This window comes from Salvelinus namaycush, chromosome 12, assembly GCF_016432855.1.
Source record: "Salvelinus namaycush isolate Seneca chromosome 12, SaNama_1.0, whole genome shotgun sequence".
Taxonomy (NCBI): domain Eukaryota; kingdom Metazoa; phylum Chordata; class Actinopteri; order Salmoniformes; family Salmonidae; genus Salvelinus; species Salvelinus namaycush.
Genome location: NC_052318.1, coordinates 46,791,844 through 46,807,094, shown reverse-complemented (window position 1 = coordinate 46,807,094; position 15,251 = coordinate 46,791,844). Strand labels below are relative to the sequence as shown.

General features: G+C 42.2%; 1 protein-coding gene across 1 annotated transcript in view; it reads left to right on the top strand.

Annotated features, from left to right (window-relative positions):
- The window catches only part of LOC120057345 (bifunctional heparan sulfate N-deacetylase/N-sulfotransferase 1-like), a 104,728-nt gene extending 91,446 nt beyond the window's left edge, over positions 1-13,282 (top strand). Inside the window, exons 9-16 of the mRNA XM_039005928.1 lie at positions 69-251; positions 1,450-1,546; positions 7,446-7,569; positions 8,201-8,375; positions 8,691-8,861; positions 9,192-9,301; positions 9,855-9,957; positions 10,633-13,282. Coding sequence (XP_038861856.1) covers positions 69-251; positions 1,450-1,546; positions 7,446-7,569; positions 8,201-8,375; positions 8,691-8,861; positions 9,192-9,301; positions 9,855-9,957; positions 10,633-10,752 — 1,083 coding nt within the window. The 3' untranslated portion in view covers positions 10,753-13,282. The remainder of the gene's footprint in view (positions 1-68; positions 252-1,449; positions 1,547-7,445; positions 7,570-8,200; positions 8,376-8,690; positions 8,862-9,191; positions 9,302-9,854; positions 9,958-10,632) is intronic.
- The last annotated feature ends 1,969 nt before the right edge of the window (positions 13,283-15,251 follow it).

Below are 15,251 nucleotides of genomic sequence, written 5' to 3'. Positions count from 1 at the left end.
CATTGCGTGGTTTTTTTCTCTGAATGTCGTTCTGTTTTTTTTGTTTTTTTTTCATTCCGTCCTCACAGATCAGCATCTTTATGACCCACCTGTCCAACTACGGGAACGACCGTCTGGGTCTGTACACTTTTAAGAACCTGGTGAAGTTCGTCCAGACATGGACCAACCTGCGGCTGCAGACCCTGGCGCCTGTGCAGCTGGCCCAGCGCTACTTCCAGATCTTCCCCGAGGAGAGAGACCCCATCTGGCAGGTGTGTGTTTTTTTTGTGTGAGAGGCCATGAGAGCTGTGGGGTCACTGGGTGTTTGGAACTCGGGACTATCATAAACCAGGCTGTCATTTAAGAGAAGGCTAGAAGAGATGTTGCCTTTTGACTCAGTCTCCATTGCGTCATACAGTGCAAATGTTATTTTGGTAGGTACGGCTAGGAGAGGCTGGCTCTTTGAACTGTGGTTTTGTGGTGCTCCTGCTTCCACAGTAGCACACTGTTTCCCATCAACGCAGAAAGAAGACAGGTTTCCTTCCCTAAGAGGTCCAAGTGCCATCTTGGCAGTTGCTCACACTGACTGTCAATATTGAGTTCTCACAAAGGGGAGAGGTTAATGTGAGCCGGCCGGCTCCCTTTGAAGTTTGGAGCAAACTTGTGCCTGCCTGGGTCCAAAGGCTTCTTCATCACAGCGCTGTGTTAAGTGTCTTGGGATTAATGTGATATCCTGGTCACCTCATTACCCATCAGGCAGATGTCAGTGGGGACCGAAGGGAAGGAGGCAGGTAGATTGAAGGCAGTTGGCGTCAGCTTGACATGCAGATTGACCCTGAGGCACATGAAGATGCTCGCCTTGCAGGGCTGCTCTGAACTATTTTCCACACAGATACACTGAAGGCTACTTACCACTCAGGAAAAACAATGGAAAGACAGCCTGCCTGATACTGATTACGGGTTTCTTCCCTAGTCCTTTCTTGTACAAGCATAATTGATCAAGGGGTGAATCAGTAACCGAATGTTTGAGTCTGCTCCCCCAAACCTCTGTTGGACTGGACTGGTTGGGTTCATTTGAGCTGAATTGAAAGTACCCGTCCTCCGATTGGCATCGTTGGTCCCACAGGGTGGATACGGTTGCCTGTAACCATTGTGCTGCATGTTTGTTCACTCCCCACAAAGGTCTCGCTGCTTTCTTGGCTGGCTTTAATCACGTAACACTGAAGTCCCCTGGCCAAGTCAGCGGTGGACTTTAATTACAAACAGACTGCCGCTAGATATGATACTGGAACCTGAAGTGTGTGTGTGTGTGTGTGTGTGTGTGTGTGTGTGTGTGTGTGTGTGTGTGTGTGTGTGTGTGTGTGTGTGTGTGTGTGCGCGTGTACAAGTCACATCCATGGCAACTTATCCTGAGGCACCTTACCGTTTTACTGTACTGAACTTCCAGGTGAACTAACTCTGTCACTACAGGACCCCTGTGAGGACAAAAGGCACAAAGACATTTGGTCCAAAGAGAAGACATGCGACCGATTCCCGAAGTTGCTCATCATTGGACCACAGAAGACAGGTGAGCAGTAAACAACAGATATCATATTGTACAAAAACAATATCTCATGAGGCCTCCCGAGTGGTGCAGCGGACTAAGGCGCCACTACAGACCTGGGTTCGATCCCAGGTTGTGATACAACCGGCCGTGACCGGGAGTCTCATAGAGCGGCGCAAAATTGACCCAGCGTCGTCCGGGTTAAAGGAGGGTTTGGCGGGGGGGGGGGCTTTACTTGGCTCGTCGCCCTCTCGTGTCTCTTTGTGGCGGGCCCGGGCGCCTGCAGGCTGACTTCGATTGTCAGTTGAACTGCGTTTCCTCAGACACGTTGGGGCGGCTGGCTTCCAGGTTAAGCTGGCGGGTGTTAAGAAGCACAATTTGGCGGGTCATGTTTCGGAGGACACATGACTCGAAGTCAGAAGTTTACATACACTCGTTTTTCAACCACTCCACAAATTTCTTGTTAATTAACAAACTATAGTTTTGACAAGTCGGTTAGGACATCTACTTTGTGCATGACACCAGTAGTTCTTCCAACAATTGTTTACAGACAGATTATTTCACTTATAATTCACTGAATAAAAAATACAGTGGATCAAAAGTTTACATACACTAAGTTGACTGTGCCTTTAAACAGCCTGGAAAATTCCAGAAAATTATGTCATGGCTTTAGAAGCTTCTGATAGGCTAATTGACGTAATTTGAGTCAATTGGAGGTGTACCTGTGGATGTATTTCAAGGCCTACCTTCAAACTCAGTGCCTCTTTGCTTGACATGGGAAAATCAAAAGAAATCAGCCAAGACCTCAGAAAAAAATTGTAGACCTCCACAAGTCTGGTTCATCCTTGGGAGCAATTTCCAAACGCCTGAAGGTACCACGTTCATCTGTACAAACAACAGTACACAAGTATAAACACCATGGGACCACGCAGCTGTCATACCGCTCAGGAAGGAGACTCGTTCTGTCTCCTAGAGATGAAAGTACTTTGGTGCGAAAAGTTAATCCCAGAACAACAGCAAAGGACCTTGTGAAGATGCTGCAGGAAACAGGTACAAAAGTATCTATATCCACAGTAAAACGAGTCCTATATCGACATAACCTGAAAGGCCGCTCAGCAAGGAAGATGCCACTGCTCCAAAACCGCCATAAAAAAGACAGACTACTGTTTGCAACTGCACATGGGGACAACGATCTTACTTTTTGGAGAAATGTCCTCTGGTCTGATGAAACAAAAATAGAACTGTTTGGCCATAATGACCATTGTTATGTTTGGAGGAAAAAGGGGGATGCTTACAAGCCGAAGAACACCATCCCAACCATGAGGCACATGGGTGGCAGCATCATGTTGTGGGGGTGCTTTGCTGCAGGAGGGACTGGTGCACTTCACAAAATAGATGGCATCATGAGGTAGGAAAATTATGTAGATATATTGAAGCAACATCTCAAGACATCAGTCAGGAAGTTAAAGCTTGGTTGTAAATGGGTCTTCCAAATGGAGAATGACCCCAAGCATACTTCCAAAGTTGTAGCAAAATGGCTTAAGGACAACAAAGTCAAGGTATTGGAGTGGCCATCACAAAGCCCTGACCTCAATCCTATAGAAAATTTGTTGGCAGAACTGAAAAAGTGTGTGCGAGCAAGGAGGCATACGAACCTGACTCAGTTACACCAGCTATGTCAGGAGGAATGGGCCAAAATTGTAGCTTGTATAAGGCTACCTGAAACATTTGACCCAAGTTAAACAATTTAAAGGCAATGCTACCAAACACTAAATGCGTGTATGTAAACTTCAGACCCACTGGAAATGTGTTGAAAGAAATAAAAGCTGAAATAAATCATTCTCTCTACTATTATTCTGACATTTCACATTCTTAAAATGAAGTGGTGATCCTAACTGACCTAAGACAGGGAATTTTTACTAGGATTAAATGTCAGTAATTGTGAAACTGAGTTTAAATCTATTTGGGTCAGGTGTGTGTAAACTTCCGACTTCAAATGTATGTGTATGTATACTACCAGTCAATGGTTTAGACACACCTACTCATTGAAGGGTTTTTCTTTATTTTTACTATTTTCTATATTGAATAATAATAGTGAAAACATCAAAACTATGAAATAACACATGGAATCATGTAGTAACCAAAAAAGGGTTTAACAAATCCAAATATATTTGAGATTATTCAATGTAGCCACCCTTTGCCTTGATGAAAGCTTTGCACACTCTAGGCATTCTCTCAACCAGCTTCAAATTTGAGATTTTTGGTTCCAACCAGTGTCTTTGTGAGACGCAGAGTCGTTGAACGGATGATCTCCGCATGTGTGGTTCTCACCGTGAAGCATTGAGCGGAAGGTATGATGGTGTCGGGGTGCTTTGCTGGTGACACTGTCAGTGATTTATTTAGAATTCAAGGCACACTTAACCAGCATGGCTACCACAGCATTCTGCAGCGATACACCATCCCATCTGGTTTGTCCAGGGCTGGGTTTTATTTTGTTATCAGCCACCAGCATGGCATTGTTTGTTAATTAGAAACAGCTGCAAAGTTATTCCAACGTTATTGGCCACCTCCACTTTTTTTTATACCATTTTTTTTAAATTATCAAAATCCATTGGAGAAAGAAAATAAATGTTTACTTATTTTTTAGCTAGTCTGTTATAAATATATATCTGACCATTTTATACATGGTTTAATTGCGTGATAGGATGGCATTTTGCTAAACCCGCTACCCCCGTCCCCCCAAGAAGAATGGTTTTGACCACAAAAAGTCACTACATGCTCCAGATAAGGTTAGCAAAATGGCTGGCTAGCTATCTAGATAAGGTAATCATGCTAGCTAGCTACACTGACAGCTGTCAGTGCCCTATTTGTTGATGTTTGTCAACGCCACGTGGAAATTCCCTCTCCCAATTTGTGAATATGTATAAGAAGCCTTCGTCATCCCTCAGAGGTAGAGCGGAAATGCACATTTAGGTTCCATGACAGGAAATGACGTTGAAATAGTGGCAGCAATTTCCTCTGGGGTCATCATTTAACATACAGGTAACTGTCAAAATAAGGGAAACACCAACATAGTGTCTTAATAGGGCGTTGGGCCACCACGAGCCGCCTGAACAGCTTCAATGCACATTGGCATAGATTCTACAATTGTCTGGAACTCTATTACAGGGATGCGACACCATTCTTCCACAAGAAATTCCATAATTTTGTGTTTTGTTGATGGTGGTGGAAAACGCCATCTCAGGCACCGCTCCAGAATCTCCCAAAAGTGTTAAAATTGGGTTGAGATCTGGTGACTGAGACACAAACACCATTTAAACCCCCTATACTCCTTTGAGACCCCTCTTTCAAAGTAACTGAGACATCTTCTAGCCATGATAGCCAAAATAATGGGCAACCGGGCATTTTTATACATGACCTTAAGCATGATTGGATGTTAGTTGCTTAATTAACTCAGGAACCACACCTGTGTGGAATCACCTGCTTTCAACATACTTTGTATCCCTCATTTACTCAAGTGTTTCCTTTATTTTGGCAGTTACCTGTACATCCAGAGAGACGTGACCTGAGCTCGTTCCAGGTGAAGCTAGGGGGTTATAGATAATGCACTGTGTCTCAGATAGCCATACCCTAGTGGTGTGTAGACTAACTGTACTAGATCCACTGCACCAGAAGGACAAGCGCTTCTCTGCCTGGCATGGAACAGCCTTGAACCTCTGTTTATTGACAGCAAGGAGAGAAGGGATGGATAATTGGCATCTGGGCAGTCATTTACGGAGTGTCACACACTTTATTTAATTTATAGGATCACCACAGAGGCAGGCAAGCAGTCAGTCATTGGGTTTTATTGTAACCTTGACTGCTTCCCACTAAATGGGAATTTCAGGTTTAGTGCGTAGCCTAATTAAACTTCTTAAAGATGTCTTAAGGGAGCGATAGCCCTCCTGAGACTGCTGTAAAACGGCCATGTTAATCTTTTCAATAAAAACTGATTAGGGGGTTGGGTCTGAGAGTAAATGTACACATTTCACCATTGTAATTACCAAACTGCACCAGCATTCACTATAGTCTCGTCAGCCATCTTGTCTGTCAACTTCACATCCACCACTCCTCTTTACCTGGCACTTTATCTCTTACTTAGTAGAGTGTTTTGGGCTCTCAGCCTCTAGCTAGACCTGTTGCTATTTAAAGCTATAGCACATTTCAGATGGGTAGTAAATAGCTGTGGTAAAGAACCAGAAATATATCAATTTTTTTTGCATTTACCAGTGGTGGGAAAAGTGAAAAATTGTCATACCTTAATAGAAAATGACTCGAGTAAAAGTGAAAGTCACCCAGTAAAATACTACTTGAGTAAGACTAAAATGATTTGGTTTTAAATATACTTAAGTGTCAAAAGTAAAAGTATAAACCATTTCAAATTCCTTATTAAGCAAACCAGACGGCATTATTTTTTTAAAATGTTTTAATTGACGGATAGACATAATTTACAAACTAAGCATTTGTTTTTAGTGAGTCCATCAGATCAGAGGCAGTAGGGATGACCAGGGATGTTCTCTTTGATAAGTGCATGAATTGGACTATTTTCCTGTCATAATGTAACGGGTAATTTTGGGTGTCAGGGAAAATGTATGGAGTAAAAAGTACATTATTTTCTTTAGGAATGTAATGAAGTAAAAGTTGTCAAAAATATAAAAAGTAAAGTACAGATACCCTCAAAAACGACTTAAGTAATACTCTAAAGTATTTTTACTTAAGTACTTTACACCCCTGGCATTTACAGTTCCTTCAAAGTATTCACCCCCTTGATTTTTTCCCCACATTTTGTTACAGCCTGAATTTAAAATGTATTAAATTGAGATGTTGTGTCACTGATCTACGCACAATACCCCATAATGTCAAAGTGGAATTTTGTTTGTAGAACTTTTTGGAAATCAATAAAAAAATGAAAATCTGATATCTCTTGAGTCAGTAAGTATTCAACCCCTTCATAGCAAGCCTAAATAAGTTCAGGAGGAAAAATGTGCTTAACAAATCACATAAGTTGTATTGACCCATTCTGTGTTCAATAATTGTGGTTAACCTGATTTTTTTTTTTTTTTTTTTTTTTTTTAATGACTACCCAGTCTCTCTACCCCACACATACAATTATCTGTAAGGTCCCTCAATCGAGTAGTGAATTTCAACCACAAAGACCAAGGAGGTTTTTCAATGCCTCGTAAAGAAGTGCACCAATTGGTAGATGGGTGAAAGAAGGAAGCCTGTACAGAATAAAATATTCCAAAACATGCATCCTGTTTGTAACAAGGCACTAAAGTAAAAAATGTGTCAAGTAAATTAACCCTTTGTATTCAGGACGAAAAGTTATGTTTGGGAAAATCCCCCAAAAAACACATCGGAGTGCCACTCATGTTTTCAAGAATGTTGGTGGCTGCATCATTTTGTGGGTATGCTTGTTATCGGCAAAGACTAGGCAAAATCCTAAAGGAAAACCAGGTTCAGTCTGCTTTCTAACAGACACGGGGAGATGAATTCACCTTTCAGCAGGACAATAACCTAAAACACAAGGCCAAATATACACTGGAGTTTCTTACCAAGACGACATTGAATACTAATCACGACATCGAATACTAATCTAATCAAGCTACATTAGTGTTTTATTTTTCATTTTTAATACATGTTAGAATTCTTCTCCCACTTTGACATTGTAGAGTGTTTTGTGTCGATCGTTGACCAAAAATGAGAATGAAATATATTTTATCCCACTTTGTAACACAACAAAATTTGGAAAAACTGAAGTGGTGCGAATACTTTCTGAAGGGACTATGTCTAATATCTAACATATATATTTAAATCGTCTAATAGTATCTATATTGGATATTTGTATCAGCAATACTCATGAAAACTGCTGGTCTTTGTGCAGGCACCACAGCCCTGTATCTGTTCCTGGGGATGCATCCTGATCTGACCAGTAACTACCCCAGCAAAGAGACCTTTGAGGAGATCCAGTTCTTCAATGGCCACAACTACCACAGAGGCATCGACTGGTATGTGACTTCCCTTGTCCTACTTTATCATTTTCATTACCACCACTCTGGCACTAATTCCTCTTCTCCAAGACATTTCCAACATTCCTGGTTGGGTTTTGGGGGCAGCATGTTAGAATGGAAAGAGAAATCGCTAATGTTAACCCGCCATACTTTTCATAGTGTATTAAACCAACTGTTTTGAGACATATTCCAGTTAATATTTTTGGCTTTAGAGGAATGTTTCATCCTTCAAAGGGAGAGGCTTTGGTTCATCCCCCTCTGAGCTCAATCATTGATTAACAGAAAGCAGACCATTGTATTAATGTGTGGTGGGCTCGGTTGTGGAAAATTGGTCTCTTTCAGCTAGTGACTGGTTTATGCCGGTGCAGTCATATGTTTTATCCAGAACATTTCATCATTTTCGTAGTTATTGATGAAACATTAAACTAGTCTGTTTACGTAGGATGTTGGTATTTGTTATACGGACAAGAATGACATTGTTTATCTTGAATCATTCTGATCCTTAGATCCTTTTTGTCAGGCAATTGTTGTTGTTGTACTTTAAATGGTGGTAACCAAATTGTCTTTTGGTGACCGATTCATCTAATCCGGTTCAAACTGCTCTGTCTGTTTGTCCTCGCTGGAACAGGTACATGGAGTACTTTCCCCTACCCTCCAACACCAGCTCAGACTTCTACTTTGAGAAGAGCGCCAACTACTTTGACTCGGAGGTGGCTGCACGCCGTGCAGCCGCCCTCCTGCCCAAGGCCAAAATCATCACCATCCTCATCAACCCTGCAGACAGGGCCTACTCATGGTACCAGGTGAGCCTCCCTCCCAGAGAAAAAACACTTCCCATCGTTCCATTTCCAACGCCAGACTCTATTATAGGGATAGCAATTGGGTGAAATGCTGTGGGTGGCTTCAGGGTAGCTTCACTCCTTTTCCAGGTCAGCCGCATTGCTGATTTCCCTTGAGCTTGCAAATAAAGTATCTAATATGCTGGTATAGAAATAGGTGATGTACCGGTTTGTAGGAGTGTGAAATGAGTTGGAATGCCCTCTGCAAGGACACAGCACTCTGGAGAAATCTGGCAAGGTGGGCTGACTGTGACGTCATATCTGTCTGTTCTGCCCCAGCACCAACGTGCCCATGGTGACTCAGTCGCCCTGAAGTATACTTTCCATGACGTCATCACTGCTGGCCGCAATGCCCCCATCAAGCTGCGGGTGCTCCAGAACCGCTGTCTGGTACCGGGCTGGTACGCCACCCATCTGGGCCGCTGGCTCAACCACTACCACCCCAGCCAGGTACGTTTGGTCATCTGGGTCCCAGGTGTGCATGTTTATACTCGTGTGTTTACAGGGATTGTGCATAAGCATGTGGTTAAATGGAAACAAACATTTATTCAGTCTGTATATACTATATGAACGTGTTTAGTACAGTGTGTGTGTGTGTGTGTGTGTGTGTGTGTGTGTGTGTGTGTGTGTGTGTGTGTGTGTGTGTGTGTGTGTGTGTGTGTGTGTGTGTGTGTGTGTGTGTGTGTGTGTGTGTGTGTGTGTAGACTGTTGTTGGTGTTGAATTTAAGACCGCTCACCTAGTCTATCTGACCTACTGTGCTGTTGTAACTGGTTCCTCAGATTCTGGTTCTGGATGGTCAGGTGCTGAGAACAGAGCCTTTTGCCTTGATGGACAAGATCCAGAAGTTCCTTGGGCTGACAAACACACTGAACTACCACAAGATTCTAGCGTGAGTGTCTTATTCGGGCTTCGACACACTGTAGACCCACTTGCTGGAGCCAACACATGGCAAATGAAGGCTTTTGTTTCCCTAACCGTTGTGAAATGTAACATTATGCGTATTAATGCATTGAGCTGGCCGACACCGGTGTGGTTTGCAGGAGCCTATCTTTCCTGTTTAGAGCAGAGGTGCTTGCTTTGTGAACAGCTTTGATGTGATTTTCAGAATGTTCCCTTCTGGAGGGATTACCATCGCTTTGACATCTCTCTGCCAACCTATTCCCTTTCTTCTGCCTCCCCCTGGTCTCCAGCCCCCCCATATATCTCTGTTTCTGCCTCTGATGCTTGACCACATAATCACTCAGCCATCCTTGTAAACAGCAACATCTGTCGGCCACATCCTCTGTAGACAATGGATATGTTTTGTCCCGCGTCTCTTCTCTAAACACGAAGAGCCGCAAACCATCTGTTCAGGATGTTCCCTTTTGATTAGGTTGGGAATTTATTTTCATCATTTTGACTGGCCCTCCTCCGTTTTATGGTTCTGTGTTCCTCTGTTCCAGGTTTGATCCCAAAAAAGGGTTCTGGTGCCAGTTGTTAGATGGGGGGAAGACCAAATGCTTGGGCAAGAGTAAAGGACGGAGATACCCTGACATGGACACAGATGTAAGTTATGAACCTTTCACTAAAGAGAAGTGGATTAAATTATTCAACACTTATTTCACTTTTGTCACCTTGAAAAGCAAGTATTTTTAGATTTTATAGAAGAAAAAATATATATTTCCTACAGTCAGTGCTGCTTTATCATTGCTTGTCTGTGACAGACTCCGCTCCTTTCAGGCTGTGTTTGGAAAGCCACCAGATCGGGCAGAGTGTCTAATGAGCAGACATAGAGAGGGGTTGTGAGGGGGGCAGGGTGGGCAGTGGGCACAGCTCAGGTCCTTGAAGTTACCTTGACTGTTTTGGCACAGACACCTCGACGGTAATTAGCTGGGTAATGGCGGGTGATTTTTCTCTCTGCTGCAGTCAGAATGGCAGGGCTCATGAGACTCACAGAGCTGCAGTGCCCGCTGCCTGAGTTGCTCAGTATCTGGGCAAAAAATCTCTGCACACTAAGTTAACTACAGATCATATGTAATGTGGTATTGTGCCCTGTGCATAAAAGTTAGATATTCATGATAACATTGAATATTTTTATATAATTTGAGCACCACCTAAATGGGCAGCTACTGTGGGTGGGAGCTATAAATGATGTATTGGTCTATTCAAATTTTTCTTGTAACTATATGGCCCTATATTTGACTCTCTCTCTCCCCCTCTCTCTCTCTCATCCTGTGGCAGTCTCGCGCCTTCCTTAGGGAGCATTACAGGGACCACAACATAGAGCTGTCCAAGCTGCTCTATAAGATGGGCCAGCCTCTGCCCAGCTGGCTCAGGGAGGAGCTGATCCACACCAGGTAGCCTCAGCATGGCCGGGGACACAAGGACAGAGACGCCACCCCAACCTGCCCACACATAGGGGGTGCACTCTCCCCTCCGCTCCAGCCAGCCAGCGCCACGCGGGGTGACCAGGAGCTGAGGAAGCAGGAGAGACACAGCAGGCCCTCCATGCCCACTCAACCCAGTGGCCCCCAGCGACCCCAGTTTGGGGTGTGGGCCTCAGAAGGGAAAAGAGGCAGGGGTGAAGGAGAGACATGAACTGTGTTTAGGATTGTTGCATTTCTTTCTCAGAAAGAATGACAAAGTGCCCGTCTTGACCATGGGCACATGCACACAGCAACGCTGGGGCAAAAAGAGAGGAGGGAGGGATCAAAGAGATGTATCATTTCCTCAAGGAGAACCAATGTTGTTATTCGGTCTCTCACACAGACAGGCAGACACACTCACTCTCTGTGCGCTTTGCAGAGGGCGGAGAAAGACTTTGTTTCTCTGTGCCAGTTATGGAAAAATACACTAGCCAATAATGGATATTCAAGTGCCGGAGTGGAATGTTAATTTGAAAGTATTTCTGAATTTATATTTTAATCATTAACACTCATATACTGCTGGATGTCTGTATTTCTTTCCGAGCTGTTATGGTTGCACGATGCGTCTTTCGAGCATTGTATGTTCCTTTCAACTGTCCCATGTTTTTAATCTGTGTTCATCTGAAAACATAACTGGAGTCCATGAATTGCTCCCACAGACCACACTGACACTTGACCTTTATCAAGTCAAGTCAAATCACCTTTTGGTCTTTAAGACCTTCAATTCCAAATGAGACCAGCTTGCTTTGTATTGGTCAGTGGAACGTTGTCCTTGGTCGTAACTGCCTTAATAATGATATATTGAAACCCATTCCTAAATACAGCTGGACCCTACCATGTCTGTAGAGTACACTACAAACTGAACGTAAATGTGACATGAAAAATGTAGCTGCATGTTTTAAAGGCCTTAAAGTGGATATTGCAATTTCACTCCAAGGAGACGGGCATCCTCATCGCCATCCAACTTGTTACTGTACCGAGCACGTCTCTTGATTTCCCGCTAATAGAGCAGGATGTTGATTCCTGGTCTTTCCCAACTCAGCTGACTAGAGCTTAATCACTTCCCTATTCATTCTGTCATCTGATTGGTTACTCCTTTTGTGCCTGTACAATAGGTGAGTGCAGAATACAAGGATATCTTTTGATCGGCTCCACTGGGGAAGGATACTGGTACCCCTAGCCCTTGTCTCCTAGTTTCCAGTTACAGACAACACTGTCTTCCCTTCCACTTGGAATGGCTTTGCCACATGTTGTGGTCAAACCAACACCAGAGGAGCGTCGGTCACAGCAACATATCTCTAGCTCTGCAGTGGTTGATTTAGTATGCCCTTTGAACCCAAGCCCACTGGATCAGTTGGTAGTGTAACTGGCGGCCTGTAAGAAGTGGTCCTTATCCTTCCGTGTAGGATGGCTCTTAAAGGTTCACACTGTCCCATGTCATCCTCGGACATTATTCATCAACGCAGCTTATAGTCGTAGCCCACTTCATAGTGTCCAATCAGGTGTGTTCTGCAAAGACTTTGGGAAAATTAAGAGGTGAAATTGGATTTGAAGCTGCAAATTCAAGACGGTTAATCCCACCCTCTGGAGGAGCTGGGGTGTTCTATACAGGAGACATTGAGAGCCTTTTCTTTTCTCAGTTTATTAGTCAAGGTTATAGGAATGTAAACTCACTTCATTTTATCTCCTGTCAGTTGCTATGGATCCATATACGAATAATATGAACATATCTGGGAGGTTAATGTTTCTTTGTTGTATTACAATCCGGTATGTACAAATACATGATCTACTCTGAATCCATGCTCTCCTAGAAGCACAATATTTATTTCTCAACACAATGTAAGAAGAAGGTTTTGGTACAAATTTCCTGTTAAGGAGAACAGTCCTTGTTTGTGTGAGGGATTTTGCAGTGCTCCAGAATACGAGGGTCCATTTAGCATTTTGTATTACCTGGACCCTTGTAAAGAAGTGTGGTCTTATGGGTCCATTCTAGATTAATTGTATTTAAGGTACTGAATCATGCACCTTGTGTGGTGACACAAATGCTGCTCTCATTTCAATTTGTTCAAGGAGCTGTAATATATTCACAAATCCTTTGTCTCGTCATTTCCTTTTGCTTTTGAGCCATTTTACAATGCAATATAAAGTACAAGTGTTCTGGTTCAGAGTATCAGGGAGGGTGTTGTGTTGTTTGAGCCTAGACACTACGGTCAGGAGATGGGCCGAGCGAGTTCCCATGTCTGGGCAGTTCCTTCTTTACCCCACTCACTCAGCCGAAGTCCCAGTGAATTTCACTCTGTATGATAATGTTGGACATTGAGTAGTGATCATTCATTAACTATAAGGACATGATAATCATCTGGACTGTACAATCAACCAATTGTTGTTAATATTTTTTTATTGTTTGTAGCTAATATTTTTGATTTTTAATTTACAAATAAAGAAACCACTGTCTTTTAAACTTTTGTCATGCATTTTAATTTTTCATGTAGTTGACGACGATATTTTGGAGTATGTAATATGATAAGAGCAGGACAGGGACCCACCCTAAAAGCTGTGTAAGACAATGTGGCACACAAACGAGGTTTCATCCAATTGGCGACAGATTTTAATGCGAATATAATAAAAAATCATAAAGAAAATATGCGCATTTTCGCACCAAACGGATTTGTTGCGGATAAAAGTCAGTGCGTGATGACAGTGCAGAAATTTTTGTTTTTTTCACTTAAATGTTCATGTACCGAATAATAAAAGTTCAATGTGTTTCCGTCGCATTTAAAATTTTACCGAGTCAATTCTACCGTGTTTTGCGTGAAATAGCAAATACAGCTACTCTGGTCCTGGCATTTGAGCTCTAACCAACAGCACGCAGATACAGTGCGGGTAGGCTAGTTTATGGATAAGAGCGAGAATAGTTTTATTTGTCAAACGGCAGGCAAGCATCAATCATGTCACCAGAATAAGACCCTCGATATATATGGGAAATGAGCATCAAGATCATCGTGCACTTTCACCACCCTGTGAAGTTCATAACTTCATCTGTAGCCTAATAAACTGCATGGTGTCCTGAGTCGTATTGGGAGGACCACACATCATATCATCGCGTTGACTCCAAGTTTACTTCGATCTGATGGTTATTATATAACATTTGCGCATAAGGGCGTTTCCACCACAATTTATGTCAATTAATTTCACCGACACAAAAAGATCCCATGTCAAACAAATTATGTCGGCATTTATAAAATTGTACCGAAACTACCTGTTTCTATCACAGCTGTCGTGATTTTTTCAAAATAAGATATGACTTTACTTTCATAAAAACTGGACGGAAACGTGGTGAGTGACTGTAAATTGTCTTCTTAGCTGTCATATAACAGTAAATCCAGTGCTTCATTTGAGCTGAATCCTGCCGGAACAGGATAGGGAAAAGTAATGTATGCCCATAAATATCAAAGAAAGTGACAGACAATTTAAAATATATTATCATATATTTAAAACTCATATATAAATCTCACAACCCCCATACATTTTTTAATATTGATATATATTTTCAATATGCAAAATGTACGTAGATTATTCTTTTGTTCAATGGATTTATTGCTTTGAAATATTTTCCATAAAAGTTTTTTTTACATAGCATATATTTAAAAACCATACATAAATCTCACATGTAGGGATTCATTATTTAGTCATTGCATTTGGTGTTAGGCAACATTATTACTACTTTGTTTCTTGTAGCTACTGTAGATGATACTTGCCAACATTTTGAGAATAGATTGACATGGCGTGGACAACTATTGTAGGTTTATAATTTATGTACAAGTTTTGAAAATGCACAGAAACCTGTTTATTGTCACACTGTAGTTGTGGCTGCCCATAAGGTTATGGCATCACATTGGATTTATAAAACATGGTTTAGATATTATTGTTCTAACTAATGATTGCAGTAGGGTTGTAATTCCCTATTATTTTGGACTGAGTCCTCGAGAATTTCCATTGGGAATCGTTTATGCATATTGCCAACAGCAGGGGGCGCGGTATGAGCGGCTCCCCTTCCCTCACCAACACTCGAAGAAGTCTGTGACAACTAACCGTTTCTCCTCCTGTCTACTTTGTCTTTGTTCTGTTAAACAGGTGTGTGGTGTACACAAGCAGTGTATTCAGCCACATCATATTTAGCTTATGTTGATTGGACTAAATTGTTTTTAGTATCTTTTAGTTGTCAATGTATTAGACTAAGCATAGGTGATTTGATAATGTTGAAGTTGAAATGGTTTTGTTTGTTACATAACTGTTTGTTACATGCAATGTGCTTTATGGATTTCACCGGACAGAGGTTGCTCTTCTGATTTCAGTTTTGTGATGAAACAAAGGTGTGGTTGAATTTATTCTGCCACTGTGTCTTCTTATTGTCTCGGCCTTAAGCCTATATCA